At 37.8% G+C, this 18,430-nt stretch overlaps 1 protein-coding gene across 1 annotated transcript; it reads right to left on the reverse strand.

Moving 5' to 3' along the window:
• Positions 1–297: 297 nt before the first annotated feature.
• LOC127452138 (ras-related protein Rab-3D-like) lies at positions 298–17,811 on the reverse strand. The gene is made up of 5 exons (XM_051717363.1): positions 17,582–17,811; positions 8,941–9,174; positions 5,256–5,374; positions 4,022–4,146; positions 298–3,699 (listed from the first exon to the last, which is right to left on the reverse strand). The coding sequence occupies exons 2-5, from the start codon at positions 9,172–9,174 to the stop codon at positions 3,512–3,514; spliced, it is 666 nt and encodes a 221-aa protein (XP_051573323.1). The 5' UTR covers positions 17,582–17,811; the 3' UTR covers positions 298–3,511.
• Positions 17,812–18,430: the final 619 nt, after the last annotated feature.

The raw sequence follows: 18,430 nt of genomic DNA on the forward strand, positions 1-18,430 counted from the left end.
TTTCTTCTGTTGGTTTAACTTAATTTATTTGATCAATCATTAGTATATGCCAGGTGAGCAAGTATAAGGACAGTGAAACTGTTGCACTGTCAATTTGATAACATTTGTTCAAACCCATCCAGTCCCACACAAAGCATGCTGGAAAATGGAAATCTCCTGCCCAGTTTCATAAATGCTACAAAAAGTATTTGTGTAAACCTAACTCAAATGAATTAAGCAAACTTAAATTTTGCTAATTTAATTGGATAGAACGCAATGAAATCAAGTTGTGACAAAATGTTCTAAAATTGTGTTGCTTTAGTTCATTTTAATTTGGCAAACTTTTTGTTGTTGTTGATTTGTTATCTAAATAATATACAACGTGTATCTTTTAATGAATCTCAAAGAAAAGAGCAGCGAAAAGCACAAAGACTAAATCTTGTATAAGGGTACTGAAGCTACAGAACAGACACTGATAACACAAAGGGAAGCAACTTAAACTAATACAGTACTTATCATTCTTACACAACAGCCCTTAGTGTTGCACATATAATATAGTATATATGACAGAAGAATTTTGTATTTTAACAATGCATGGGTGGGTGGAGTCGTATCAAGACATATTACAGAGTTAAAAATCGCCTCTGGCATACAGAACAGAAAAATGGCTTGATATCATCCGACAAGACAAAAACACGCGGGAAAAGGCTTTAGTATGACATGTGAGGCCTCTATCTCTGACTCAGAGATATCACTGGACATAACGAACAGCCAACCAACAGTGTGTGGATAGAGAAAGACAAATGTCTTAGACGGCTAACACTCAATTCTGCTGTGTCCATTGTAATGTTGAGTTAATTCTACAAACAATCCAAATAATACAACATTTGTCTTACAAGGGCGTTATAGTGAATCTCACAAAAACTGTCAAAAAAAAAAAAAAAAAAGGCTTAATTTCCATCATGCAAAATATAATTTATTATGCGTTTTTGATTCAGGGAAGGAAAAAATGAACTGGATATTTCTTGGTGAAATTCACCCATTTTCAATATAGAAACACTGAAACTATGTCCAAAGTCAGAGTGGTTACATCATATGTTACATAACAGAAGCCATTTAAAGAAAGTCATTAAAGAAATGAATGGAACAATGATATTTGTGATAAGACAACTTAAGTAAAGAAATAAAATTACAACATTGTGCAAAAGACAAATAATATATACAGAAAGACTCCCAATTCCTAACCTTTTCTGTAATGCATTGTGCAATTTGTTACACAAAAATCTCCTATCTCATGATTCATACTGTAACACAAGTGAGGCATTGAGTCACATAGCTCCATTAAGTCAAAAGAAAAATCAACAGTTAAAGACGAGGGGAGACAGAATGAACCTTCTGAGATCTCTAGTGCTTAACTTGAACTTAACTACAATTAACGAGCAGCCTGTGATACTTCAGATATTAACATCTCTGATTAAATTTACATGTAAAACTCTATCAAATAAGCAGGAATTCAGAACCAAAAAGGCTACTGAACCCCGAGTAAAATGTTTTGAGAAAAATGTTCACAAATTGTCGCATTAAATTGAATGTGACTATTTTCGTATGAAAGGTTTTCTAAACAATTTATTGAATTGAATGTAGCAATTTATGTTAGAATGGTTATAAAAGCAATTTATTGAACTGAATATAACAATGATGGGGGGCCTGGGAAGCTCAGCGAGTATTGACGCTGACTACCACCCCTGGAGTCGCGAATGTGAATCCAGGGCGTGCTGAGTGACTCCAGCCAGGCTTCCTAAGCAACCAAATTGGCCCGGTTGCTAGGGAGGGTAGAGTCACATGGGGTAACCTCCTCATGGTCACTATAATGTGGTTCTCGCTCTCGGTGGGGCGCATGGTGAGTTGTGCGTGGATGCCGCAGGGAATAGCATGAAGCCTCCACACGCAATAGGTCTCCGCAGTAATGCGCTCAACAAGCCACGTGATAAGATGCGTGGATTGACGGTCTCAGACGCGGAGGCAACCTCCACCACCCGGATTGAGGTGAGTCACTACGCCACCATGAGGACTTAGAGCGCATTGGGAATTAGGCATTTGAGGAGAAAAGGGGAGAAAATCACAACAACAAAAAATAATAGTTTGATGAATTATTTAACGAACTGAACAATGGTTCTACGAGCAATTATTGAATTTAATGCGACAATTTACATAAGAATAGTTTTATAAGTATTTATTATATTGAATGTAGCAATTTATGTCAGAATGGTTGTATGAACAATTTATTGAACTGAATGTAACAAGGTTGTATAAACGATTATTGCATTTAATGCAACAATTTACATATAAATGTTTTTAGAAACAAATCACTGAATTAAATGCAACAGTTTGTCAAAGGTTTTACGAACAATTCATTAAATTGGATGCGACAGCTTACGCAAGAATGGTTTTACGAACAATTATTGAATGCGACATTACTTTTAGAAAGGATTAATTTAATTTAATGCAACAATTTATGTCAGAATGGTTTTAAAACAATTTATTGAACTGAATGTGACAATTTATGCATGAATGGTTTTACAAACAATTTATTGAATTAAAGGTGACAATTTACGCATGAATGTTTTTTATGAAATATTCACTCAGAAATTCGTTCCGCTTGAGTTTCATGAATGAGGCAAAAAGTAAAGGGTTATTATAAATCAGTGTGATAACACACACTTAATTTTTGAGATTTCATTAGATTATTTTGATATCCTATAAGTAATGAACATTCCCATAGTACCAAAAAATAACTTATTAACGGAAAAATTAATTTTAATGTGTGTGTATGTGCTCCAAGAGTTTTAGGTAGTAGCACATTTGAGTACATATCAGAATGACACAAGTGCACTTATCTTTATAATGCCACCAAACAAGCAGTTTTGGTCAGTAATTTAAAGCAGATGTCCACCCAGATAGACACACATAGCTGACCGCTGAATGCCGTGAACATTACGGGTGAAGTATCTGATGAGATGCTAAAACCACAAAGATGCTTCAAATTGTGTCCTTTTCAAGAGGAGCACAGAGAGAAGATCAGACCAGTTGAGAATAGGGTGAAGAACACAGGGAATGGGTGTGGATGGATGTTTATCTCTTAACTGCTAGTGCGGGACGTCTAAAATTTGTGTCATATCTCCAGTTGTTTGTGTTTACAAGTATCTACGTAAGCATGCATGAATGTGTAGGGGACGTCATGTACAACATGAAGTCAGAAACCAATGCAAAACAAAATTATCCAATCCATGCCATCCTGTCTTGACTTCCAATTATGAATCACCCATAGTTTAGAGTTCATCAGTTATGTATTCTCAGCTTTAGGATTAAAACCAACAACTTGAGAGAGTTTAGAAGATTCCTTTTAGGTTTAAGAAGAAAATCAAAGATTATCCCATGTAGTAGTGATGAGGTGAAGAGAAGTTCTCTGTAAGTGTTGAAGGAAAGGGTAAAGAGAGTTTTTATCATTATTATTATTATTATTATTATTATTTTAGCAGGCACAGCCACTGTGTTCCTCAAGGGACATGTCCTGCATACTGGAGTCTTTGTGGTTGGACAGTGGACCACTGTCTCTGTCCATACTTTCATTCATCTTCTCACAGATCACGTCCACCAGACGCTCAAAAACCTGCTTGACATTAATGTTGTCTTTGGCGCTGGCCTCAAAAAACTGGAAACCTGAAGAAAAACACATAAAAGCACGACAAGATGGATGGGAATGAGAGAGGCTGAGTTAGGGAAAGCAGACTAACATACTACTCTTATCATTTCTGCAGTATTCACACTTGCATATATTTCATGATATATATTGTTTAGATTGGACAAGATCTCAAATCACCATTTCTCTATAATAAGTCACACATTGGATTTCACATCATGTATGGATGTGGTTTGAAATAAGAAATAAACAGAACTAAGTTTGACATGTAAAAACAAACTCTCTGTTGCCAGTCTGAATAAAGTGGCAAAAAAGCCAAATAGATAAATAAATAGTTCTCACCGAGTTCATCAGCTAGCCTCTGACTGTCTTCTGTCGGAATGAGTCTGTCGTCCTCCAGGTCACACTTGTTGCCCACCAAAATCACCTGTGCATTATCCCACGAGTAAGTCTTAATCTGAGTGGCCCTGAGAGCAAAAAATGCATACAACAAACTTAACTTTAAGTTTACCACACTTAAAGGAATATTCCGGGTTCAATACAAGTTAAGCTTAATCGACAGCATTTGTGACGTAATGTTGATTACCACAAAAATGTATTTTGACTCGTCCCTCCTTTTCTTTAAAAAAAGCAAAAATCTGGGTCACAATGAGGCACTTACAATGGAAGTGAATGGGGAGATACCCACTGATTCAAAAGTATTGCCACAAGACGTTAACAATATGCATGTTAACATGATTTTAGTGTGATAAAATCACATGCTGCGCATTTTCTGCGCAGTTATTTCCAATTTGACAACTTTGTTGCCATGACAACATAACGCCTCAAACTCTAAAACGACTGTAAAAATGACAATTTAACTTTTAACTTTACAGCTCAAAAAATACACAGGTTTTAACAGAAGAATTAATGTAAGTGCTGTTATAAAATTATAAGCTACATATTTCTGCCTTTAAGCTGTCAAAAAATTGGCCCCATTAACTTCCATTGTAAGTGCCTCACTGTATCCCTGATTTTTGCTTTTTTGAAGATACGGAAGGATGAGTCGAAATTATTTCTGTGGTTCACCACATTATGCTACAAATGTTGCCAATTGAGCTTAACTTGTATTGAACCTGGAATATTCCTTTAATGCACTTCATACACACGTACACTGATGAGCCAAAACATTATGACCACTCACAGGTAAAGCGAATAACATTGATCATCTCCTAACAAGGCCACACGTCAAGGTCTGGTTAGATTAGATGGTAAGCGAACAATCAGTTCTCATAGTCAATGTATTGAATGCAGGAGAAATGGGCAGGAATAAAGACCTGAGAGACTTTGACAAGGGACATATTTTTATAGCCAGACGACTGGGTCAGAGCATCTCTGAAATGGCAAGGCTTATGGGGTGCTCCCGGTCAGCAGTGGTGAGTACCTACCTACGGTGGTCCAAGGAGGAACAAACCACAAACCGGCAACAGGGTGTTGGGCACCCAAGGCTCATCGATGCATATTAGGCAGGTGGTCATAATGTTTTGGCTCATAAGTGTACATTATAGACAGTGTATAATCTGTATAAGTCACTCACCAGTCCTGAACAGCATTGAATGAGTCCTGGTTGGTGATGTCGTACATTAGCAGGAAGCCCATGGCCCCTCTGTAGTATGCTGTAGTGATGGTTCTGTATCGCTCTTGTCCGGCTGTGTCCTGAACAACATAATCATGATAGTAATTCTAATGGACATGGTTGCATTATCCTGTGTTCTATTGAGCTGTATGTATGTACATCAGTTGCGAGGTGAACGCTGTGATAATGTATTGGTGTTGATGGTGTGATTACCAAGGCTGACCACCAGAGGGCAGTCATTGTTTAGAGTTTATGTAGCACAAAAAAATAATAATTATATATATATATATATATATATATATATATATATATATATATATATATATATATATATATATATATATATACACACACACACACACACACTATACTTTCTCTAGTGTCAAATTTGGAGAGTAACCTGTTATTTAATCATCTTTTTAAGATATTTATTACCCCTGTTTAAGTTATGAGAAAATCAGATTAAAGATACATTTTATTAAATATAATCTATTAAATATATTCAATATAATTTCAATCATATTCCTATATTTTTTTATTATATACATTTTGTAATATAATTTTAGATTTTGTTATCTTTTTGTGATTAAAAATAATTATTTTAGTTATATTTTATGTGGGAAAATTAAGCAGATCTAAGGACTATTGTGCTGGGTTGGCACAGCAACTTGGAAATTCGCTTGGAAACTGCTATTGGCTGACTTCATTTACATAAAGAGCCATCCCATCATCAGAAGAGGAGGAGAGAGCGTGTTGCCTGGGTAACGCTGGGTCACTCAGGTTTACACATGTTCCATTAGCACTTGGCAAGGGTGTTAAGACACCAGAGATGAGTGTCAATGAACAGCCAGTCAGAAAAAAGCATCAAGACTTGTCAAAATACAGAATGATATATTAATGATATTTTTTTGGATGGCTCAGAAATCAAACAGAAACATAGTGGAGGCTACAGGCAGCCATAATCACACCGTGTCTTAACCTTTCTATGGTAATCAGAGTTTTGGTCCTAACCAGCAGTGACGAACGACAGTACATTCTATCAATCGCTTGTTTTCTTTTTTTTGGCATCGCACGGGAAACTCCGTCCGTTGTGAACTAGCACCAGTCCTAAAACTTTCCAAAAAATAAGGCTGGGCATAGAAATGCATCAATTCTTCGACTACAAACTCTTCAGACATGTTTAGTAAGTTCTGTTCTCTGTTTTGTGTGCAGCTGTGTTGTGTTCTGTTGTTGCTATCGATGTGGAGGACCTGTTTTACAACAAATGAGTTTTCATTTGAACGCCCCAATGTTGCGAGCGAGGGCTGCGTGAACTGTTGCTCTCGTGCCCTATCATGAACGCACACAGGAGATCAACGGTCAGTGAATATTATCACTAAATAATACATTAGATTTCAGCTTGTTTCTCACCAAATCTAATCATATGCTTTCATAACAATCATGAGTCTCATGGAATAATTTATTAGACTTCTGAATTATAATTTTGTGTTCTTTTGAAGCTTGAAGAGGTGGTCACCATAAACCGCCATTGTATGACATCACTGAGCACAATATTTTTTTCACAATTTCTCCCTTTGTGTTCATATAGTCATATAGACTATAACATAGAGGTGAGTAAACCATGACTGAATTTATATTTTTGGGTGAAGTATCCCTTGAATATTTGAACTCGCAAGGAAAGATTTGTGGTGAATCGTCAGGTGATTTTCCATCAGCGAAAGTTCTCATTTATGTGAATATATTACACAACATTTTGGAAATTATGCAAGCTTTAAAGGGACAGTTCACCCAAAACTTTATATAAAGTCATCATTTACCTTAATGTGTTGTTCCAAACACAATGAGATGTTAGGCAGAATGTTAGTCTCACCATTCACTTTCCCTGTATGGAAAAAAGATGCAGTGAAAGTAAATGGTGACTGAGACTAACATTCTTCCTCATATCTCCTTATGTATTCCTTGAACAAAAGAAAGTCATACAGGTTTTGAACAGCATGAGGGTGAGTAAATGATGACAGAATTTCCCTTTTTGGGTGAGTTGTCATTTTAACCACTTCTATACATCATCCCCACACTTGACAGAACAATAATCCAGCATTTTTTTGTAATCTAAAACACATAAAAAATAAAAAAAAACATTAAAGAGAGCTGCATAAAAACATATCATTGCTTGATCGGAAATAAAAACCTTACTTGCTGTTGGGTGCTGTTGCTTTTGCATAAATCTTTCTTCCAAGTTTAAGTTGTGAAAATCAAGGTATTGTTTGACAGACAGATGCATAGGTTCTGCCTGAACAGATCAGCTTTTATCTGCTCATTTTCCCAGAAACAGAAATGAACACAGACAAACAACAAGCCTTTCTAGCATTGGACCAGAGCCACGGTACACATTAAGACGGCACTAAATATGCTGCAGCGCCCACAGAAATCCATTTCGCATTCATCCCTAAAAAAAACCCAAAAAGCTTTAATGCACTTTAAAGTAGAATGGCTCAGTGTCACATGCTCTATCCCCAGAAAAGGGTGTGAAAGGCGGAACAGCATACTACTACCTCTATTTCTATAATATACACAGTATGCATACTGTGCAACAGAGCACACTGCGTGAGATGCAAAGCATATATACATATTCAAAAACTGTATTAGCCACAATCATTTTCTTGGCTAATTTTCGGAGGCTGATCTTATGAAAATGTCTTCACTGTGGCGAAATTTCCAATGTGGGGTGCTAAAAGTGATTCAAATTTTCTCCCAAAAATCTTTTTAAGGTTAATGCTCTATCAAGTTTTAAATCAACAAAACCAACCTCCCTACCCTAGACTTTAACCCTAAACCTAACCAGTAGTGTCACAAAAAGCAAATGTGCAATGGAAAACGCAATTTCTCAAGCAACCATGTCATTTTGTGGTGCTTCTAGGGCAATTTTGGCTCACTTTTCCCTGGTCCTTTGCATCGCAAGTGCAATGCTCTATCAGTTGAGTTCTGGCGCAATTTGATCGAGCTCAAACAAGCTTAAATGTAGTAAATGTAGTCTGTGGTCATTTACCTTGGAACTGCCGAGATACGCGTAAGGAGCCACATAATATCATTTTGCAAAAATGTCACCAGAGATCAGGCTGGTACTGTACCAACCAGCAAACCGACACTACAGCATCTACACACCCATCTGTGTCAGGTAATTATGGCTTACTGAAATGTTTTGTTTAATAATGCCAGTAATCTGACCTTCAATTCCTGAGGCTAAAACCTAAAGCCTTAAGCTCACAGCCAAACAAACCACAACACATTCAGACAAAGGAAAATATTCTCAAAGGACTTTAATCAATGTTCAGAGGCTGAACTATAACACATACCTTAATCCTTTAAGCCAGTTTGCAAATCTTCAAAATTGCCGCCATAGTTTTGTATATCAACTACATGCATGATTCATAGTATCATAATGCCGATTCAAACCAAAGTCTCTGTTTAAACATGTACTCAAGGTTCGTAATACGTGGGCTCCCACACCCCTTGACCAATGAATTTCCATGACTTTTCCAGTCATCCATGATTACTGGATGAGAATACATCAGAGCTGAGCATAACTAAAAAAGTTATAATATCTACTATAGAATTTTAAGATTTCTTAATTAATATAAAAACAAACCCAGATTTGCAGTTTGATCCTCTTGTTGTTGCGAAAAACTGTTTTAACCTTAAAGTCGATGCCCACTGTGCTGACGAAGGCTGACGTGAAGGAATCGTCCGCGTAGCGAAACAGGAAGCTGGTTTTACCAACGCTGCTGTTGCCAATGATTAGGAGTTTGAACATGTAGTCGAAGTTCTGGTCAGCCGCGTCTTTCTGTGACGGCTGCAAACGCGAATCGGTCACTGATGCCATCTGGAAGAAAAACAATTTTAGTACTAGATGTTATTTTAATTTTACATTGGTAAATTAAACCTCAAACTTTCACGAACTCATATTCAATTTGTCTACTTCAAAACAAGGTTTGCCTTCTGTTTAATTACATAAAAACTTGAGAACACAATTATCTTCAATTAGGGCTCTCTTTTAAAATCAACACAAAATCAACTTTTTTAATATATGTTCCAGGTCTTGTTGTGAACAATTAATCGCTGCACGTTATTCCAAAAGGAAAAAAAAATGCTTGTCTTTGTAATCTTTCACCAAGATGTAACAACTTGCTCCATCTCTGCAACAACTTTCCTTGTCGGATGATGTCACCAAGGCCTCCTATTTTTCAACCCGTCATATAAAGGGGTCCCAATCATTTAGATAAAACCAAGTGCCACCTGACATAGTTTTCTAGTTGAATATCCTGTTTCACTCTGAAATATGTCACACTATGGAAATAAAATGTGTCGCGGACACGGTTTCATGTTGACTTTAAGTACAATCCTGGTCACCTGCATTGTGGTCTGAAAAAGGTTATCAGATTACCATCTGAGCAGAACCTTCAGTTCCAATCATCTCCACCAACAGAAGAGTCCAAACTAACAGTCAAACTCTTGTAAATGGAAATAAAACCTCTCCACCGCCCAGCTGATCAATCCGACCCACATGGCCTGCTGCTGTCATGATGAAGAGGATTTCCATGGTGACCGACCCACAAACAAAGCATGCAGACCCATTAAAAGGCTTGCGGAGTGCACGACTCCTATACAGAGGTGGAGATATTACAACAAAGAGGGAGGGTGACTGCCTACAGCAGCTATTGTCTGAAGGACAGAAGAGCACTTGTTTGGGTAGCATCTCTTTGAACTCACTCTTGCATCTGTAATTTAGGAAGGAAGGTTTGTGAGTTGGAGGGCAGATGATAGTGCTGAAGGACGCTTCTGAGTTCTCAACTCAAAATGGCACGTATCATTCACTCATTGAGATACACTCGCTTGGCAACACATTCTGAAGATGTTTATGTGCAGCACACCAGCTTTCTCTGAGCTCAGGGCTTGTCAGAATGTGGGGCCCCCTTAGTAGCTATACTGTATCTGTCCAACTTAAGATTTACAGTGTAGGGTTGCAAAATTATTGGGTAAGAAAACACTTGAGGAGGTTTTGAAATACAGATCTTCCCATTGTAAGAGGATAAATTGCTCCAACTAAAATGCAGAGATAATTCACACAAAACTGAAAATTCTTTCATCATTTACTTAACTTACTTTGCCCAGGGCGCCATACAAGCTAGAACCGCTTACTGGGGGACTGGATATGTCAAGTTCAAAAAATGGCATAAAAGCACTAAAAGTTGTCCATATGTCTTATGTGCTGTATTCAAATTCTTCGGAAGCCATATGAAACCTTTGTGTAAGGCATTATAAATAATTATTTGCTGAAAAATCTTCCCCTCTGAATCTCATTTGTGCTTGAGCACATTCAAACCAGGTGCCTGAAGATTTAACGTCAATGACGATCAGTCACAGGACATGCAAGAATCAAACATGTTTGGTGTATACAGAGCATGCGTCATTTTTTGGGTGAACTGTTCCTTTAAGTCATTTTCCATTCAATAAAAAACAAAAATAACATTAAATTGTCTCTTACTTCTGCACTTTCCATAGACATTTATATGCAGGATAGTGTTCAATACTATAAGCTAAACTGCCTGGCCAAAAAAAAAAAAAAAAAAAAATGAATACTCTAATATTTTGTTGGGCGCGCATTCATCGTGGCATTGTTTCGACAACCTTATGCAACGTCACAACATTTATGTCCATCCAAAGTTGCATACATTTTTGGCCGAGATCTTGTATTGACGACGGGAGAGTCGAACCACTCCGTAAAGTCTTCTCCAGCACATCCCAAAGACTTTCAATGGGGTTAAGGTCAGGACTCCAATTCATGTGTGAAAATAATTCCTCATGCTCCCTGAACCACTCTTTCACAATTTGAACCCGATGAATCTTGGCACTGTCGTCCTGGAATATGCCCGCGCTGTCAGGGAAGAAAAAATCCATTGATGGGATAACCTGGTCATTCAGTAAATTCAGGTAGTCAGCTGACTTCATTTTATTGCTGCATAATGTTGCTGAGCCTAGATCTGACCAATTGTAGCAAACCCAGATCATAACACTGCCTCCAGAGGCTTGTACAGTGGGCACTATGCATGACTGGTGCATCGCTTCATGCACTTCCCTTCTTACCCTGATGTGCCCATCGCTTTGGAATAGGGTAAATCTGGACTCAGACCACATTACCTTTTTCCATCACTCCACAATCCAATCTTTATGCTCTCTAGCAAATTGAAGTTGCTTTTTCTGATTAGCCTCACTAACAAGTGGCTTTCTTGTGGCCACACAGCTGTTTAGTCCCAATCTTGTAAGTTCTCGTTGCATTGTGCGTGTGGAAATGCACAATGAGTTCCACTGTCGATTTTTTTATGATGTGACTTCAAGCGTTTTAGTGATATCCGATCACGATCATTCAAGATTTTTTTTTCCGACCACATTTCTTTTGCGAATCTTACAGTTCACCAATATACTTCCAGGTTTTAATAATACGCTGGACAGTTCTTAACCCAATTCCAGTGATTTCAGCAATCTACTAAGTTGTTTTCTTTGCTTGATGCAGGCCAATAATTTGCCCCTTCTGAAACCCAGTAACATCTTTTCCACGACCACGGGATACGTCTTCCGGCATGGTTGTTTAAGAAATAAGAAGCTACACGCTACTAACTTTTACACACAAAAGTTAGGGTTAAAAGAATTGTTGCCAGCTGAAACATATTAATCTCTGCAATAATGATCCAATCAAAGGCTCTTAAGTATCTGCTTATTTAAATCCAAACGGTGACTTGTTTTTTTTTTTTTTTGGCCAGGCAATATATTATAATATAGACTATACAGTATCATACTGTAAAGCTATTATACTGTACACTTATCTTCACTTGCCCTAGTGTAAACAAATGAACCAGTAAAGTTGGGTAAAACCTGTAAGTTGAGTAATTTTCTAAAGCTCAATGTGTACAGTGTCGTAAATCTCATCATTAGCAGGGTACGCGAACACACGCAGCCCGATTTTTAACCGCACGTACTCTGTATGCCTGGAATTGTTTGCGCTACTTGTGAGTCCACTAGGTGGCAACACTGGGCTGTTGCTTTCACAAGGTGGTAGAAGATGAAACGGACAAGAGAGAAGTGCCAGTAAACTATTGGAGAGATTTCAAACCCTGCATCCGAAATCACGAACTGTCAGAATATGTTCTGCATTTGATTAAGGATGCACTTCTCGGCTGGTAAAAAAACTAAGTTCTTTAGGTATGCATGTGAGTAGTATAAATAGATTCTGGACACAGTTCATCCAGGGATGCAGGTATTGACCCGAGACTTGAATATATGACATAGTAACAACAATCACGAACTCTTTTATGAATGCTGAGGATTCGGACACCCTAGTGCATTGGCATACTAAAGTAGGGAAGTATACTATTCGGATGCAGCAAAAGACATCTTTATGGTTCAGAAACAGTACAAAGATGAAACTTTCTGCACTATATTCCAGGTGGAAATATCTCCAGACATGTTAGAGCTATGAAGACGCTAAAGGGAAAGATATTTACAGTGAATTGTGTTGCCCTTTGCAGGTCAGGAGGAGTAAAGCCATGCGTAAAGCCATGCGTGTGCATGCGTCAACCAATTGTGTACGTGCACATGGTCAAATGGTGTATACTTTCAAAGGCCCTCTAAAAAGTCTTGTCACATGTTGAGCATGTGCACCGCCTGCATTAAGAGGCCTTTCATTTCTCATGGCACATATTAGCAAAACTAAAGCCAAATACATCAAAAGAAGAGGATTTTTTTCTTTTGATCTTTAACAATGAGGCACCCCAGAATACACTATGACCCAAATCCCACTTCTGCAGCTCATACCATGTTTGTGCCTGGATAAAACTGTATAAAAATACAACATAACACTTTTTAAATTACCACGTGCTCACCAATAATTTTAAAGCTCACTATGCACAGTTTATTATCCATTATACTTGATGAAGCTCATCTCAGCTAAGAGCAGAATCTCCCAAGAGAGACTTCAATCAGTAATTTTATGGACTGCATAGAACCCCTTCCCTCCATTAACATTACTTTATATCTTTAGTCTTTTAGTCTTTATGAGATCTGATACATGAAGAGATCCCATTAGATGAAAGTGCTCTGAATGTACCACAGAAAATAACTTCAACCGTCAGTTTGTAAAAGCAAATAAAAATCTTTACCAAGAGATAAACATGAGTGTTAACGTGTTAACATGAGACTAGTGTGATACAATCGTTTTCAAAACATGTCTATGCTAGGGATGTGCACGAGTAATCGATTACTCGAATATTCGTTCTGCACCAACAAATAGATTTATTCTTTGCGCTGTGAGCAATGCTGAATACTGTACTTTCCCTCTGAATCTCTCACCAAATCTCGCTATTGCAATTTAGTCCACTTTGGATTTGTGTTGTCGAGGTGTTGAATTAGAGAAGAAGACATGATGATGGTATTTGGTTCTTGTTGGAGTCATGCAACCCAACGGACAAGGATCTGTTTTTATTGTAGAAAGAAACTGCGAAGCAGTACAAGAAACTCTGAAGCTTATCAGACCAGTATGTGCGTTAAATCTCTTAACACGGGCAGAGCGCATTTTATAAAAAGCAAATTTTCACCACTTGTTTTTCTAAATAATAACATGTGAAATTATAAAAATGTGAGTTTATATACATTTATGTGCATAACCCTAATGCCGTCAGCATTGGTTTCTATGTTTCTAAGCTCCAGTAGAGTGCAAATGTTTTTTACTTTTAAATGTTTTTCATTTTATTTGTTGTTTGTTGAAGTTAGCTTATTTTGAAACTGTTCTTTGTAATGTATGTGAATACAACAAAATCTAAATTTCATGTACGTGTCATACTTGTTATTTTTAACTTGCACATTTTTATTTATGAGTAATAATAATTAATTCCTTACATTTATATAGCACTTTTCTAGGCACTCATAGTGCTTTACGTAGTATAGGGGGACTCTCCTCAACCACCACTAGTGTGCAGCATCCACCTGAATGATGCAACGGCAGTCATAGTGCGCCAGTACACTCACCACACACCAGCTATTGGTGGAGAGGAGAGAGATACAGCCAATTAATGGATGGGGATTATTAGGAGGATATGATTTAGAAGGGCCAATGGGGGGAATTTGGGCAGGACACCAGGTTACACCCCTACTCTTTACAAGAAGTGTCCTGGGATTTTTAATGACCACAGACAGTCAGGACCTCGGTTTAATGTGTCATCCAAAAGACAGTGCCTTTTTACAGTATAGTGTCCCCATCACTATACTGGGGCATTAGGACCCACACAGACCACAGGGTGAGCACCCCCTGCTGGCCTCCCTACTACCACTTCCAACAGCAACCTTAGTTTTCCCCAGGAGGTCTCCCATCCAGGTACTGGCCAGGCTCAAACCTGCTTAGCTATAGTGGGCAACCAGGCAAGAGCTGCAGGGTGATATGGCTGCTGGAGTAATCGATTACTCGTTTTTTGTGGGTTGGAGTACTCGACTACAAAATTACTCGAAAATGCCGATCCCTACTCTGTGCAAAGTTATATCCAATCTTTCAAGCTGGTAAACACTGACTGTACTGAAACTTTCACATATTTGTGCAAGGATGCCAGAAAGGGACATGACGTTACTATCAATAAAATACTGTTTACAAGGAGCAAACTCCACCCACAGCTGAGTTTGCTCCATGTAAACGTTGATTAGACGTTGATAATGCGTAACCAGAAATTCCTCGAACCAGAACAGTAGTCTTCCTGCTAAAACGATTATTGTGAAAACTTTACATATCAAACAACATACATTTTGTAAAGAGGAAATAATATACATGTAAGTGCTTTAACAAAAATACAGGCATCACATTTCTGCTTTTAAACTGTCTGGAAATGCTTGCCCCATAGAATTCCATTGTTTCGAACCCAGAACTTTGCTTAAGTGTGTATTATTTGTGAGGCGCAATTATGGAGTCTGTTATACTATGGTTTTGACAGTAAATTTTGTCAACTCCTCTGAAACAAGGGGAGACTTCTACATTTGTGGAATATCAGACCTCATTGAACCTTAATAAACCACAATAGTCACTATCTGATAGCAAACGTACATCACCCAAACGTCTATGTGATGTGTGTGTTGACATCTGGAAGACTTTATTTTAGGTTGTTTGCTCATCTGCAATACGTCTATAAGAAGTTTCCTCTCAGATGACAATAAGACATTCAGCAGATGTATTTGAGATGTTTATGATTTGGAATGTTTGTAAATGTGATCTTTTTAAGATGTTCAGGAGATGTTTATTCCCAGATAGCACACGTACATCTCCGAGATGTCTGTTTTAGATATTTTCATCTGGAAAACATCAAAATTTTAAAAATATCAGATTTACAATCTGTTCTAAATCATAAACGTCTCAGAGACATCTGCTGAATGTCTTATTGACATCCTAGATATTTACTGACATACAGTATGTCTTATAGACGTATTGCAAATGAGCAAACAACATAAAAAATACGTCTTACAGATGTAAACACACACACACATCAAATAGACATTCGGGTGATGTGCGTGTGCTATCAGGGTTAGAATACAATGCTTTCCAGATGAAAAGATCTAAAGCAGACATCTCAGTGATGCACGTGTGCTACCTGGGTATCTTTACTGCGGTACCTGAAGGACAAAAATTAACATCAGATGGCCTCAGTGGCCTTTTCAGGACTGTTATGGAAGCCTTGTTTATAATTTTGCAGACTGCACATGCACTTCCCCAAATTCTAGAGGCGTTTATACTTGACGCGCCCGCCATTGTACTATTGAAACGGCAGGGAGCTTCTTGGTTGTGCATTCCAATTTCTCCCATTCTTTTAACTCTTGTGCGTCATTAAAAAAAAAAAAGTTACTCAGAGGTCCTTAGAGGACAAAAAAGTGCCATAAAAATATTATATATTATTTTCCACTTTCACAGACTTAGATTTTTTAAACAACATCAGTCCTGATCATAACTACCAAATATTCATTCATTTTCAGGATTTTAACCCTTTAAATGCCAGTTTGTTTACATAATGCCACTGTTGTTTTTCACACACACACACACAAACTTCTCAATACACACATGCAAAACACACTCCATCCCAACACACCCACACAATTTTATCTGCATCATTTATTCAGCTGGCCTGCAGTGCTCTATAATACAGCAAACAGAAAATAGGAAAAAAGCATGTATTTGCTCCATAGGCTAAAAATGGCGCCATCTGGAGGAAAATATTAACAAATGTAAATTTTGAAGGCAGGGCCCCGGAATGAAAGCATAATATCATAGAATTCATGATTTTATGCTTTAATGGCACTGGGATCAAATATCGTAGTTTCAATGGGGACATTTTTGTCCTGAAGGTCCTGAGTGTAACTATTTTATGCACACAGTGTATTATATATGTATTATAGGGACTGAGGTTGAAATTCCCAAATTCCCCCAAAAATACACACCTTTGGCAAAATTTATACCACTGGCATTAACACAGCCAAAATGATCGAAAAAATGAAAATGAAAATGAAAAAGAATGTCCCTAAGGTCGCACAAGGGTTAAATAGAAGTGGTCCGTCTCTACTAAATAGTCTCTGGTATAAACCAGGCTTTATAGATCAGTTATCTGTGACATCTGACTTTCTCACTCATGCCCGAGGGCCAAATGGTGTGTTGAGGGACAGGATCTCATGTTACCATGGTACTGATCTGTATTTATTGATCGCCTGGCAGATGTCCACAACTGTTTTTCAGTTGAATATGGAATTAAGCAGGACACACGTTTTGCTCATTCATTTTGATTCAAAAGTAGCAATTACACAACAGTATTGCATGAAATCATTACAAATATAACAAATACAACTAAATGATGTGTTGTTATGGTCCATGCATGGATGGCTCTCCCAAATTTACCAAAGGCTTTAAACGTGACTACATTTAAAAAAGAAAATATAATGGATATATATATATATATATATATATATATATAAGGGCTTCAGTCCATACGGAAGTCAAGAAGGAACCCCAACTTTATTTTTAACCTCAAACAAAATCTGGATCGAAGTCGTTAATTGTTTTATCACAAATGCATAATAGGCTAAATATATACACAACGCACATCATGCTTGACCCAAAGTTTATAAAGCTGCTCTCGTTTCCCCATCCAGAGAGAGAGCAAGGGAGAAAAGCTAGTTTTGTAAAGCTCGAAGACGCAAGTTCATTCAGTTCTTACCTTCGCACGGGCACGTTAGCGCTTTATTTTGTGCTTCGTTTAAGTCACCGGGATTTCCTCGGGTGTGTTTGTAAAGTAACAAACTCCGTGTGTATGTGGCAGAGCTCCCGGATCTGAAATGTGTACACAGCGACTTCCAGCTCCGAGCTGATCATCAGCACTGCCACAGTTAGGGGCCGTTCACACCGAACACGTTCTTGCATCCATCCTCTCTCGCTGTTTTTCAGCATCTCGCGCATAATCGTCGCGTTTTTATTCGCCGTGTAAAAGTAAACTTTAACTGTTACAAACGCTTCTAGAGACACATGCGTTATGTTATATGAGTTGCGCTACATGTAGCCTTTTTATTTCAAGTTTTTAATGGTTTTATTCTATGTTATGAGCTATACGGACATCTTTGACCATTGCGCAGTCTCGCACAAGAGTGCTGTTTTTATACGCTGTCACATAAAAAGAAACTTCAACTGTTAAAACGCATCTCAAGACACCTGCATTCTGTTATATGAGTTGCGCTGCATCTAGCCTTTTTAATGCAAGTTTTGAATTGTTTTATTTTATATGGTGTGTTACACGGACATCTTTGACCACTGCGCCATCTCGCTGTTTTTCAGCATCTCGCGCACGAGCGTTATGTTTTTAAACGGCGTGTCAAGTAGAAAGAAACTTTAACTGTTACAAACGCATCTAGAGACACATGCATTCTGTTATGTGAGTTGCGCTGTGTCTAGCCTTTTTAACGCACGTTTATAATTGTTTTATTTGATGTTATTATGAGCTAAACCGACATCTTTAACCATTGCACAATCACGCTGTTTTTCAGCATCTCGCAGAGGAGCGGTGTTTTTTATA

The sequence above is a fragment of the Myxocyprinus asiaticus genome, chromosome 14 (genome assembly GCF_019703515.2).
Source record: "Myxocyprinus asiaticus isolate MX2 ecotype Aquarium Trade chromosome 14, UBuf_Myxa_2, whole genome shotgun sequence".
Classification (NCBI taxonomy): Eukaryota; Metazoa; Chordata; class Actinopteri; order Cypriniformes; family Catostomidae; genus Myxocyprinus; species Myxocyprinus asiaticus.

What these genes read in the sequence shown, in the direction of transcription:
- LOC127452138 (XM_051717363.1), bottom strand. Translation starts at nt 9,174, where the DNA reads ATGGCATCAGTGACCGATTCGCGTTTGCAGCCGTCACAGAAAGACGCG. An exon ending in GGATCAAACTGCAAATCTGG is followed by an intron (nt 5,375 to 8,940) that starts GTTTGTTTTTAT and finishes TATGTTGTTCAG; the next exon opens with GACACAGCCGGACAAGAGCG. An exon ending in TTCAATGCTGTTCAGGACTG is followed by an intron (nt 4,147 to 5,255) that starts GTGAGTGACTTA and finishes TTTTGCTCTCAG; the next exon opens with GGCCACTCAGATTAAGACTT.